This window comes from Chelonoidis abingdonii, chromosome 1 (genome assembly GCF_003597395.2).
Source record: "Chelonoidis abingdonii isolate Lonesome George chromosome 1, CheloAbing_2.0, whole genome shotgun sequence".
NCBI lineage: Eukaryota > Metazoa > Chordata > Testudines > Testudinidae > Chelonoidis > Chelonoidis abingdonii.
The window spans coordinates 335,481,536-335,495,367 of NC_133769.1; the positions used below are offsets into that span (position 1 = coordinate 335,481,536).

A 13,832-nucleotide genomic window follows, 5' to 3' on the forward strand; every position below is an offset into this window, starting at 1 on the left:
GTATTAGTATGGCAGAAGTGGAAGTACTCTTCTAAAATAGGAAACATTTTATTTGTAATAGCTGCAATTAGAAGCACAGCTTATAGAACAAAGCTGTGCTGGTACAGAGTGTAATTTTTTTATTCTTCAAAGAAAACTGTTAATAGATTGAAACTTCTTGTTCTGTTTAGGAGGTCGGAAAAGCTTCCTGTCCACCCATTCCTCCTTTGTTCTCTTCCCCATCACTTCAGATATGGAAAGAATATATAATAAAATAACTCTTAAGAATCACGATACTAGCAAACAAAGTCATCATGATTTTTCTAACTTGAACATTGTGAGCTCAGCATCAGATAGCCAATACCATCTACATTCAAAATACATGCCTTCAAACTAATAAATGTAGTCTCTGAGAGTATCCCTGGCAAACCTATATTGCCATTAGATGGCATTGTAGCTTCTAAGAGTTGTAGGAAATATTCATTTAGGGTGTTGAAATAGAAAGAAATACCCCTTTCTGATGTTCTGAAATACATCTTCATTTGCCAACTGCTGCTAGTGTTTGTAATTGTGATACTGTGATATAAATGGAAAAGACTTCTAGTCCAATTGAGAAAAATATTCATCATTGATGTAATGTAATGCACAACATGTTCCAACTATTTCTGGTAACAATTATATCCGAATGTTTAACTGAAAACAATGCAGGGGATGAAGTTTAAATTGAGTTATGGGAATCAGTGTAGCAACTCAAATTGCACAACTAAATTTAATCAAAATACAAAATTACTTAAGGAAGGTGATTTAACTTCTGTCTTTGTTATAGTGACAGACTTTTGAGTATTTCTTTTGTGAAAACAGTCACTCATATTATAAAAAGTGTACTTCTAATTGTTTATGAAGGGTCAATAAATTATTGATTTTTGTACCAGGCTTATAACACGAATAGGATGTGTTAAAGATTGAAGGATATGAGCATGTGAGTAGAAGGTGCTATAGTTAGTTATACAGTGTAGGAAATCAAAAGTTGCCTTATAACTATCTGTAACAATTAAACATTAATTAAAACATCTGTTAATTATTTATCATTCCTTCATTAACTGGTTGGTAATGTAACCATAACATATAAAGGGTGACTGAAAAAACGATACAAAGTTAATAAGGATGGATTTAAATATTTGGTGGAAATACGTATATTTGTGCCTTTGATTAAAAAAATAGTTTTTTTGGTTTTGTTTTGTTTCTCGAAGGTTGACACCCAAGATTGGTTTCCCTTGGAGTGAAATCAGAAACATCTCATTTAACGACAAAAAGTTTGTCATAAAACCAATTGACAAAAAGGCCCCTGTAAGTAAAGTCTGTGGGACATTTTTCTTTATGTATGAAGATTTTAAATATGCTCTAACTTGCTCTGACACTTTTGCATAAGCGATAGCCCTTTTCTGCTGTGTAAAATGGCACCAAGGACCTCTCTTAATTACTTAGACGTCTCAGTTGTGGAATAACTGGTAATCCAAAAAATGTTCATTTTAAAGTATAGCGAGAATATGCAATTTTTATCTTGTTTTTGTATTATCCACATTTTGGATGTTGTTTGGATGATTTTTGGATATTTTTCCACTAATACATTTGCTAATGCAGGCTGGACAACTGCTGTACAATAAAGTTACATATCTTCTTTTTCCAAGTTTTCTTACAACTTTTTGCTGCTGTCCACCACTGCAGCATCTTCCTTCTGAAGTATAGGTTAGGGCACAAAATGAAACTTCATGAATTAGCCAAAATATTAAAGTAAGCAATAAATATTCTCCCACCGTTTTCATAAAATTGATAGTTCTTTCAGTTGGTAGTCCTGTAGATGAGTGGTCCCCAAACTTCTTACTAAGGTGACCGATGAACTGCTTTTTTTAGTGTGTGTGTGTGTGTGTGTTTCACCCAGGGTCCAAATTTGAGGGTTGAGGTTCCAAAATCATAGGCCAACATCCTTCTTCTTGTCCCTAGGAAGGGGCACCACAACCCTAATCCCAATCCAGTGCAGAGGGGAGGCCCATGGGGTTTGAGTCAGAAAGCAGGCCCAACCCACACTCACTTCACAGTGGAGGGGTGGCTGGGTCAAATTGAGTGGCGCTGTGACCCTGATCAGGTTGCAATGGCCGGAGCAGGGAGCTGAGCCCAGCCATGTAGGACAAGAGCTTCCATTGTAGGGTGAGTGCAGAGTAGGATCACTTGCCCCTCATCCCCTGGGTCTCCTTTCCATGCCAGGCCCATTACTCATTTTACAATCTTCCTTCAACTCACTTGTGGGGATCGAGAGACATCATTTGAGGAACACTGCTGTAGATTTCTGCCATTGCACTGGCCAGAGATAAAATGTCAAGTTTGTGGTAAAATTATATTCAGTCTTACAAATCCAAACATATAATGTATTGATTTTAGCTTAAATTCTAGATTTTTAGACTGTAAAAGCTGCACTTTAATTAAACTTAAAATATTTTGTTGCTAGGATTTTGTTTTTTATGCACCTCGTCTGAGAATTAATAAGCGGATTTTGGCACTGTGCATGGGAAATCATGAACTGTACATGAGGAGGAGAAAGCCTGATACAATTGAAGTGCAACAGATGAAGGCCCAAGCTAGAGAGGAGAAACATCAGAAACAGTTGGAAAGGTATGACATTAACAATCTTCTGTGAACCAGAATAAAGTACATCTAAAGCATTTTGCAAGAACATGGCCATGGAATCACAAAGTACCTGGGGTTCCAGAAGGCAAAACTCTACCTGTCCACTTCTGAATATGTAAATTAGATCATGGATTGTTATGGGTCATCTGGCTTTAACAGAAAACCTTTTCTTTGTCAAGTAGTGTTTCTATGGGTGCTTCGCTCTCCGTGTGCTTGCACCTCAGATAGCAGATTTTAGAGTGTGCTGAGATTTTAGAGGGCATGCCTGATTCTCCTGGGTTTAAAAGTTGCCTTTTGTGCTGAGAGGCTGTCTCAGTCAGTGTGTCCATTGTCTTGGGGAGTCATGTGTTCTCCAAAAGTGTAATTTCTGCCTGAAGTTTAAAGAACCAGAAAGAACCAGAAACTTAAACTATGTCTCCTTATGATGGAGGGTTAGCTTCAGCCAGTGGCCACCACCCCTACCCCTCAAACAATGGTCTTCGAATAGGTCGATCACTTAAACCTCCTCGATACAGCACACTTCTAGAGCATTGAAGAGGAAATCTTTGGGATCCTCTCAAAAAGACTCTAGAAAGTGGTCTTCAAGTCTTCTGGATAGTGAATCCACCTCAAAGAGATGGTCTCAGATTCAGACACTGATTTTGGCACCTACTGATTTTCTGACGAGGCTGCAGGTACTGTGACTACCAGCAAGTGTAAGATCTCTAAGGGTTCCAGCTCAGGAAGATCAGTGCCATCAGGTGATAGGAGTGGCAGAGAGAAGATGACCAGCTCTTCTAAATTGGTACTGATAGTGTCTACTAGGACCTCAGTACCCAGCACTTCAGCTCCACAAAAGACCAGACTGACACCTACTGGTCATTCATCGGAGAGCATGAGACCTTTGGTACTGTCGGTGCCTTCTGCCACAGTTACTTCTGCCCAACTTGCCTCATCGGTACCATATGCTCTTTGGTACTGTAAGAGTTTTGATTTTCTTGAGACTTGGTAGTAACTAACACTCAAATCTCCCCTGTTTGGCACCAACCCATTCTCAGTACCAATCACTTCTCAGTCCCAGAGATTTGCCCGTTACTGATGGAGTTTATGCGTATCTCTACCAAGTGAGGAGGAAGATGAGGAGGATGGGGACTTTTTTAATCATTTTCTCACATTTCTGGCTGAGACTTTCCCTTCCATTATCAAGGAACTTGCTTTCCTAAGACCTCTAAGGTGTTGGACTGTCCTTGTGAGAGATGCGCTCTACCATGCTGGTATGGACACACTTGGGTGCCTGCACCCATGCCTTATGTACCACCTCAGTAGCCATACTGTGACCCTTAAACCCAAACAGCAATTCTCCGGGGCCCCTAGTTTTTCTTGCCAGGAGAAGAGCAGACAATTCCCCCCCCAGCCTCTCTGTCTAAGGTTCCTGATCCACAAGAGGAGATCTTGGAGGGGCAGGAAGCAAGATTAGACAAAGAGATTGCCCCTACAACTAATGTCTCTTCTTCCTCCTCAGATGAAGCTGTCATGCCTTCGCCATCGTCCTTAGTTGATGATTTTAAGCAGTTCCAGGGCCTTTTTAAAAGGATAATGGCCCCCTTGCAAATTCCACTGGTGGAGGTTAAAGAGTTCCACATAAATTACATGATATTCTGCATACTTCATCATCTGCCCACATTGCACTACCTGTTTGTGAGGCCTTGTTAGACCCTGAAAAAATAATTGGGCATCTCCCAACCACAGTACCATCCACCCATAAGAGGACAGACGAAAAAATTGTGTTCCCTCCAAGGACTCTGAATTTTTATTTTTCGCACCCATCCCCCAACTCTCTTGTGGTTGATGCTGTGAATAAACAGCTGACAACACCAGGCTAAATTGACACCGTATGAGAAAGATTTAACATATCTTGATTTATTTGGCTGTAAGTCCTACACATAGGCTACCTTACAATTTAAGATTGCCCATTATCAAATCCTCATGGTGAAATACAGCCATATTAACCATTCAAAGTTAAATGCCTTTATTGAGCATCTTCCAACAAACCAGAGGAAGCAATTCCAGGTGATCATCACAGAAAGCCTACTGTGCTTTACAGCCACCTTGTGCTCTCTGGAAATTTACACCCCTGCACAAGAAAGTTAGTTCAGTAGGTCCCAGGTGGCAGAGAGATCTGATCCCTCCCAGAATCATTATGAACCTGAACATAAGGGGCAATGGTTCCAGAAGAAGAGACCAACAGCTTCTCAGTCATCAGTTCACAACCCACAATTTCAAAACACCAGATTTGACTGATTAAAACATAAGAGCAGCCATACTGGGTCAGACCAATTGTCTTTCTAGCCCAGTGTCCTGTCTTCTGTCAGTGCCGATGCCAGGTGCTTCAGAAGGAATGAACAGGACAGGTAATCCAAGTTAGGGGAAACCCACGTTAGTGTTAAGTGACTTATTTGCAAGAGCTTCAGACAGTGGACCAAAAAGGATCAGGGCATTTGTCTCCAAATGCTCCTTATGGAGTCAACCCTTGCACTAGCCTCAGAGCTGACCATATCGGACTCTGTTCATAGCACCGTGGCCTCGGTGTGCAGCATGCCGCCAGCACCAGTCTCAGACCGGCACCAATTCCCATCCTTGGTATTGGCTAAAAGGCAAAGAGAGGCTGGGAGGGGACATTCTCCTATGTCCTGTAAATGGAAGAAGAGAGCTGGAGGAAAGCAAAGACGCAACAGGGCAGCTCTTCCCCTCTGGACAGAGGTTGGGCCCCAATTCCCACTGAGTGGTTGAGCCCACTCCAAGACCCTCCTCCCACCTCGGGGAGTAGCAGAGGCACTTCACACCTGGTGGTGCCATCTATACCTGAGGCCTTTGAGGCTGCTAAGGACATTCTGTGCCTGCCGGTGCTGCTCTTACTGGCCAGTGAGGTGCCTCGTTCCAGGGGTAAACCTGCATTGGGACCCTTTCAGTGGTCCCCATCAGTGCAGCACTGCTCCCCGCCACAGGGTTGCCCCTTCAGAACATGTCTGAACATCGCCACCGGCCCCCGGACATGAGTCGGCTTGCCTGCCAGAGTTCCCAGCGTCAATCCCTGGACTCCAGGCAGTGTTCCTCAGGCTTGAGGCATCGATCGTGCTACCATTTGTTCTCTAGTCTGTGCCCAGAGTGTTCTCAAAAGTTAATTCTGTGGTAACAGCTCATCTTCACAAACAAGGAACTCTGATTTTTCCCATATTTCAGTGATTGCTTGCTCAAAGGGCAGTCCTTCAATGAAACTTCGATGGCCACTCAGGGCTGTAGACCTTTTTCTCAGACTGGGACTACAATTAAACATCCAAAAGTTCACCTTAACTCTAGTACGACGACTGGAGTTCATAGGAGCTTACCTCAGTGCAGTAACAGCCAAAGCATTCCTCCCTTCTTACAAGTTCATAGCCCTGGCCACTTTAGTCACTACAGTTCAAGTCAGCCCTCAAACATTGGCCAGAACTTGTTTTCAGCTATTGGGACATATGGTGGCTGGCACCTTTATAATAAATCATGGGACACTTCACATGTGCTGCATCCAGGGGTAGCTCAGAACTGTGTACTCAACAAGCAAACAGTTTAAACAAACTACTCTCCATGCCTTTAGTAGTCAAAAAATGCCTCGACTGGTGGAAGAACCCTCACAATGTTTTCACAAAGGTCCTCTTCACTCAGCTGTCTCCAACATCAGTAATAAGGTGGTACCCTTACTGGGATGGGGAGCTAATCTAGACACTAACACTGTTCAAGGCAGATGACAGTCTCCCAAGTCTGCTCTCCATGTCAACTTGTTGGAATTCAGAGCAGTCAGAAATGTCTGTATCCATCTTGTCCCACAGATTAGGGGCAAATACATAAAGATCCCAATGGACAATGTGTCAATGCATATTTTTCATTAACCGCCAAGCAGGAGTGAGATCACCTTTCCTCTGTGCCAAAGCAGTGGGACTTTGGAATTGGTGCATACAAAACCAGAGCAGCAGCTTACCTTTTGGGCATACAGTGGATGTCCTCAGCAGACATTTCTCACAAGATCACGAATGGGAGATAGATTCCACTATACTCCACCACATATTTCAGTGTGGCATCCCACAGATAGACGTGTTTGCCAAAAAGTGGACAGTTGTGATTTTCAGCAGAGATAAAATCTTAACTTTGGGCATAACAGCACTAAAGCCTTGAATGTAACTTGGTCAAGCCTTGACCCAGGTTCTGAAGCTCTGTTGTGTTAAGAGGCTTTCTTTATTCCAGATTGCAGTAATGTTATAACTGAGTTATTGACATTTATTTGTAGGATAAACTGAATCTGAAACATGTAGTACTAAATTCTGCTCTTGCTTACACATCTTTGTGAACTGAGAATAAGTTCCATGACTTCAATTGAGTTTAACTGTTGTTTTTAGAGCACAATTAGAAAATGAGAAGAAAAAAAGGGAAATAGCGGAAAAGGAAAAGGAAAGAATAGAGCGTGAAAAAGAAGAATTAATGGAGCGCTTACGACAAATTGAAGAACAGACAATGAAGGCCCAAAAAGGTAAACTCATTCATCATGTAATCCCTTTTATTTCAATCCTTGCAGAAGTGTTGAATAGTTTAATTCCATAATTTATGATTGTTTATAAAAATGACAGCACTTAATGACATTGTTATTAATAGACATTTTTGTATACAGTTTTGATTTTAACATTCACTTACATTTGTAGTAGAAACACTGCAGCATCTTTTTTAGAAGTTGAATTATATGCCACTTGAATTGTGTACTGTTGAATTGTTTAAAACAATGTATAATTTCACTTAAAATGATGTATAATTTTCTGTGTTCTGAGCTGCACATTTGTAGAATCTTTGTGTCATGGGTGTATAGGGCAAGCTGCACTTCAGAACCCTTTTAGTTCCTCTCAAGGACACCCCTTTGTGGATAGGTTTCACTACCTTCATCCCATCTAGGTGCAACCATGCAGTCCTACCAGTGGTGAAAGTTACTTAAAGGACTTACTGGTACTCTGGAGTGCTGAGGAGGGGCCGCAACCGGAAGAGGTGTGGCCTCTACCAGAAGAAGTGGGGCCTTTAAATCCCAGGGCTTTTAAATTAGGATTTAAAGGGCTGGGGCTCCAGCTGAAGCTGGGAGCCTGGGGCCCTTTAAATCACCCTGGAGCTACCAGCTGCAGAGGCGGCTGGGAGCCCTGGGGTTTAAGCAGGGGTGAAAGTAATTTACATTTGTTACCCATATGGTCTAATCGCAAGCAATCCACCTCTCCTACATACTTCATGGATCCCTCCTATTGCATGACACAGATATAGAAAATAAAGCTACTACTACCAGTACTGTCTGTAATAAAACTTTTAATATTGAAATAAGCCTGAAAAAGTGAAAACTCAGTCACATTTTTCTCCATGTCCTCCTTCCTCCTCCAGCCAGGCTGCGGATGGGGCTAGGCTCCGCGCTTCCTCTCCACCCCCAGCACGCTGCAGCGGCTCGCCTCTAGCTTGCAGCAGGGAGCACAGGGATTGGCTGAGGGAGAAGCCTGCCCAGGATGCCTGCTGCCTGCATAAAAACAGTTTAAACTCAGCTGTTCCCTCCGCGGTTTAGCCTGTGGGATTAGGAGCTGTTTCTGGCATCCTTGTTAATTTCACTCAGTTGTTGAGGGGGCAGGGTGTGTGCCGATGGCAGGGGCAGTTCTTCTAGTGCTTGCTCATATCGATTCCAATTAGGTGCGTGCGCGCTGCTTGCAAGTTCATCGGAAGATTTTTACCCTAACAACACTCGGTGGGTCGACTGGGTCGCCCCCTAGAGTGGCATCGGATATATACCCCTGCCGACCCAACGGCCCTTTAGTTCCTTCTTACCGCCCGTGTCGGTCGTTGGAACAGTGGAGCGCGGCTTAGCTGATCTCCCCTTCCCTAGCTACTTGTAGTTCTCTTACTAATTCTTGTGTATATAGTTATAATTTCTATAGTTTTAGTTAGTTTTATTCATTCTATAATATAGTTAGTGTATATAGTTGACAGGGGTTCGGGGATTAGCCCCTTCCCCGCACCCGGTACCGGGGCCCATGCCCGGTTCACCTGGCTTCAAACCGTGCTCGGCCTGCCACAAGCCTATGCCAACGGGAGATCCCCATGACTCGTGTCTTAAGTGCCTCGGGGAATCCCATCTCTCGGATAAGTGCTGGATCTGTAAGGCCTTTAAGCCGAGGACGAAGAAGGCACGGGACTTTTGTCTCAAACAATTCCTGATGGAGGCAGCTCTTACTCCTTCACCCTCGGCACCGAGTGCCGGACAGTTGGCACCAGTGAGAAGCGCTTCTTCAGCACCGGATCGCACCGGTACTGCTAAGGCCCCTCAGCACAGACTGTCACCGTCACAGATGTCTGCTTGGCACTGTTCCCTCTCCCTGCGGGTTAAGAAACATAAGACTCCTTCTGCTTCTGTGCCACCAGCACCACAGTCAGAGCACCTGCCTAAGTTGGACCGCCCGGCACCGACACCTGCTGTGGCACCGCCAGCTTCGGCACCGTCGCTTCCGGTCCCACAGGGCCATCGAGTCCGGTGCCTGAAAGCTCCCTGGCGCACGCCGTGGTTGAGCTCACTATTCCCTCCACGCTGGAGACCTTCTCCACGGCAAGGGAGCTGATTGCGCTAACTGAGTGCGCTGCCTCAACCCCCCGCACCGCCGATGCGGGTTATACAATCGATTGGTAAGCCTGCCCTGCTGAGACCATCCTCGGTCAGCACCGCTGAGAGGCATCGATCGCGGTCCCGCCGGCACTCTCGATCCAGTCACCAATCCTGGTCCCAATGCCGCTCGCAGTCCCAGCGCCGCTATACATCTCGGTACTGGTCGCACTTGTGGCACCGTTCAGCGTCCTGTTCGCTGACCCGGTACTCTTGGCACCGATCCAGCTCCCGGCACCGTTCCCGGCACCGCAACTCTTGCAGCTGACCTCCTGGCACCGCTGCGGTCGCAGGTCCCGGTCTCATTCCTGGTATCGGTATGCCACCCAGTACCACTCTCCGGTGCTGCAGAGAGATCTTTTAGAGATGGGGACCCTTCCCAGGGCATTTCAGCTCTTCTGTGGCCATCTCGACACACATGGGTGTCATCTCGCGCGGACAGTGCTTCCTATGCACAGGACCATGACTCAGATGTGCCCAGTCGAGTATTCCAGGAGACCCAGGCCCAAGAACAAGGACCTCATCAGTGGTCATTTTGGACACCTTGGGCATATCACCAAGCCCAAGGTGCGCCTCCAGTGCCATCATGCTCTGTAACATCAGAACACTGGGTGACGGTCAGCCGCTCCCCTCCTGCCGGTACGGAGGAAGCTCCCATGCAGTCAACAGACTTTCAGGTCCCACGAACAGGAGCCCATGCAGGACCCTCTTGTCCCTGGCCTTTCCTCTTCCCACTCTCCTGATGAAGCGGTGGCGGGGACATCCTCCTCAGGCCCTCCTCCAATTGACCTGAGAGCACATCAGGACCTCCTGAGACGCGTGGCCCTGAATATGAATCTTCAGGTGGAGGAGGTCCCAGAGATAGAGGACCCGGTGGTGGATATTTTGTCAGCTGACACCCCCACAAGAGTGGCCTTGCCATTCATTCGTACGATCCAGGCAAATGCCGATACCATCTGGCAGTCTCCAGCCTCTATTCCTCCCATGGCCAGGGGAGTTGAGCGGAAGTACATGGTACCCTCTAAGGGGTACGAGTACCTGTACGTGCACCCTCCTCCCTGCTCCCTTGTCATGTAATCAGTCAATGAAAGGGAGCGCCATGGCCAGCAAGCTCCGGCTCCAAAATCAAAGGCGTCTAGGCGCATGGACTTATTGGGCCGCAAGGTATACTCTGCGTGGGCCCTCCAACTCAGGGTGGCAAACCAGCAAGCCCTGCTTAGCCAGTACAACTATAACACCTGGGCGGCGGTTGGAAAATTCATGGAGTTAGTCCCCCAAGACTCCCGTCAAGAGTTTGCTGCCCTTTTGGAGGAAGGGAAGAAGGTGGCGAGAACTTCTCTCCAGGCCTCACTGGAAGCAGCAGACTCCGCAGCCAGAACTCTGGCCTCAGGTATTGCCATGAGGCGAATATCATGGCTTCAGGTGTCAGACTTTCCACCTGAACTGCAACACACAATACAGGACTTGCCCTTTGATGGCCAAGGACTATTTTCTGAAAAGACTGACCCTAGGCTGCAAAGCCTAAAGGACAATAGGGTGATCATGCACTCACTCGGGATCCACACACCGGTGACTCAGCGCAGATCCTTCCATCCCCAACCTCACCGCCCTTACCCCCCGCCTAGGCCATGACAGGACTTTGGCAGAAGGCGTGGCCGAGGCAATCGCAGACAGCAGTCGGGACCCCAAGGGGGTCAGACTCAAGGTCCCTCCAAACCACCCGTGGGACCCAAACCAAACTTTTGAAGGCACGCCCAAGGATGGCATACCGGTTGTTTCCCAGGATCCTTCCCCTCCTTTTTACAACTGCCTCTCCCTTTTCCTCCCTCCATGGACCCAACTAACTTCGAATCGTTGGGTCCTACATACGGTAGAATTCAGATACCACCTCCAGTTTATTTTGCCCCTCCCACCCCCCATCCTTGTCCTTCTTCAGGGACCCCTCTCACGAGCAATTCCTCTTGCAAGAGGTATGGATGCTCCTTGCCATGGAAGCTATAGAGGAGGTACCGAAGGACTTGAGGGGCAAGGGGTTCTATTCTCGCTATTTTCTAATCCCCAAGGCGAAGGGAGGTCTCAGGCCTATCCTAGACCTGCGAGGACTCAACAAGTTCATGATAAAGTTGAAGTTCCGCATGGTATCCCTGGGGACCATCATCCCATCCTTGGATCCTGCAGACTAGTATGCCGCCCTCGATACGAAGGACTTGTATTTTCACATTGCCATTTACCTTCCACACAGACGGTACCTCTGGTTTGTGGTGAACCGTCAACATTTCCAATTTACGGTCCTTCCTCTACAGCCCCACGGGTATTCACAAAATGCATGGCTCTAGTCGCCGCCTCCATCCCTCGTCGTCGGATATACGTCTTCCCATATCTCGACGATTGGCTCACTCGAGGGGCCTCCGAGACCCAAGTCACCCGTCATATGTGCATCGTCAAGGACCTATTCGAGCGACTAGGCCAGATGATCAACATAGAGAAATCCACTCTCGTTCCCACACAAAGAATAGAATTCATTGGGGCCATTCTGGACTCCAGTCTCGCCCGGGCCTGCTTACCACAGCCTTGGTTTCAGGCAATGGTATCAATTTATACAAGACCTGCAAAACTTCCTGACAACTTCGGCTCGCACTTGTCTCGGCCTCCTGGGTCACATGGCTGCCTGCACGTTGTGACCAAACACTCCAGACTACGTCTCCGTCCCCTTCAAACTTGGCTCTCCTCGGTATACGCCGGGCAGAGACAGTATAGACGTGATCCTTATGATCCCCCGAGTCATCCTAAGCTCCCTGGACTGGTGGCCTCCCTGGTCTGTGCAGGGATGCCATTCCATCCGCCTCAGCCTTCAGTGACCCTGACAACGGATGCGTCATCTCTCAGCTGGGGTGCTCACCGCGAACATCTTTGCACTCAAGGCCTTTGGTCAACTCAGGAACTGGCATTGCACATTAATGTCCAGGAGCTGAGAGCAGTCCTCATGGCGTGCCAGGCGTTTCAAGGGCAGTTACAAGGCCGTTGTGTCTCAGTGTTCACAGACAACACAATGACCATGTTTTACATAAACAAGCAGGGAGGAGCATGTTCCTCCCCCCTTTGTCAGGAAGCTATTCAACTCTGAGACTTCTGCATAGCCCACTCGATAGACCTGGTAGTGTCTTTTCTTCCAGGGGTTCGGAACACTCTGGCGGATCAACTTAGCAGATCCTTCCTGTCTCACGAGTGGTCGATTCGTCTGGAAGTTATCCATTCTGTTTTCCGGAAGTGGGGCTTTCCCTGCATAGACTTCTTAGCCTCCCACGAGAACAGGAAATGCCAGATGTTCTACTCCTTCCACGGTCTCTCCCAGGGCTTGATCTCAGACACATTTCTGATACCATGGACGAGCCATCTGCTTTACACCTTCCCACCGTTCCCGCTGGTTCACAGGGTCCTGCTCAAGCTCCGCAGAGTCAGAGCCCACCTCATCATGATCGCTCCAGCCTGGTTGAGGCAACACTGTTGCTCGACGTCTCGATAGCAACCCAATCCCTCTACCTCTTTGCCCAGGCCTGATAACTCAGGACCACGGCAGACTTCACCACCCAGAGCTGCAGTCTCTTCACCTCACAGCATGGTTACTGCGTGGTTAAGCCAGTCTGAGTTACATTGCTCTGCATCAGTGCAACAAGTGCTCCTGGGTAATAGGAAACCTTCCACTAGGTTAACATATCTGGCCAAGTGGAAGTGATTCTTCTGCTGGTGTGACCAACTTAATATTACTCCCACTGAGGTTCCGGTCCCTACCATCCTGGACTACCTCTGGTCTCTAAAACAGCATGGCCTAGCGGTATCTTCATTGAAGGTGCACTTGGCAGCCATCTCTACCTTCCACCCATGGGAGAGCGGCCGCTCGGTGTTCTCTCACCCCATGGTTTCGAGGTTCCTCAAGGGTTTGGAAAGATTATACTCACAAGTACGTCGCCCCGCCCCAACTTGGGACCTCAGCCTAGTTCTAGCCAAACTTATGATTGCTCTCTTCTAGCCGCTAGCAACCTGCTCGCTGCTGTACTTGTCCTGGAAGACAGTCTTCCTCTTAGCCATTACATCGGCAAGACGAGTTTCCGAGCTTGGGGCTTTCACGGTGGACACCCCCCTCCCCATACAATGTTTCATAAAGACAAGGTACAGTCACGACCACATCCGTCTTTCCTCCCTAAAGTGATATCGGCCTTTCATATCAACCAGGATGTCTTTCTTCCGGTCTTCTTCCCGAAGCCACACTCATCACGCTGGGAGCAGCAACTGCACTCCCTAGACGTCCGTAGGGCGCTCGCATTTTATATCGAGAGAACAAAGCCCTTTCGTAAAACACCACAACTCTTCGTCGCGGTGGCAGACCGGATGAGGGGCCTACTTGTTTCCTCCCAGAGGATTTCATCTTGGGTGACATCGTGCATCCGCACCTGCTATGACTCGACTCATGTTCCGATGAGCCACCTTACCG

At 47.2% G+C, this 13,832-nt stretch overlaps 1 protein-coding gene across 2 annotated transcripts in view; it reads left to right on the top strand.

The window, feature by feature from the left end:
* RDX (radixin) overlaps positions 1-13,832 on the top strand; it is a 102,402-nt gene that overhangs the window by 79,193 nt on the left and 9,377 nt on the right. For both annotated transcript variants that reach the window (XM_032776892.2, XM_032776893.2), the window contains exons 8-10: positions 1,230-1,326; positions 2,483-2,646; positions 7,071-7,201. In XM_032776892.2, the coding sequence (XP_032632783.1) occupies positions 1,230-1,326; positions 2,483-2,646; positions 7,071-7,201 (392 nt within the window). The remainder of the gene's footprint in view (positions 1-1,229; positions 1,327-2,482; positions 2,647-7,070; positions 7,202-13,832) is intronic.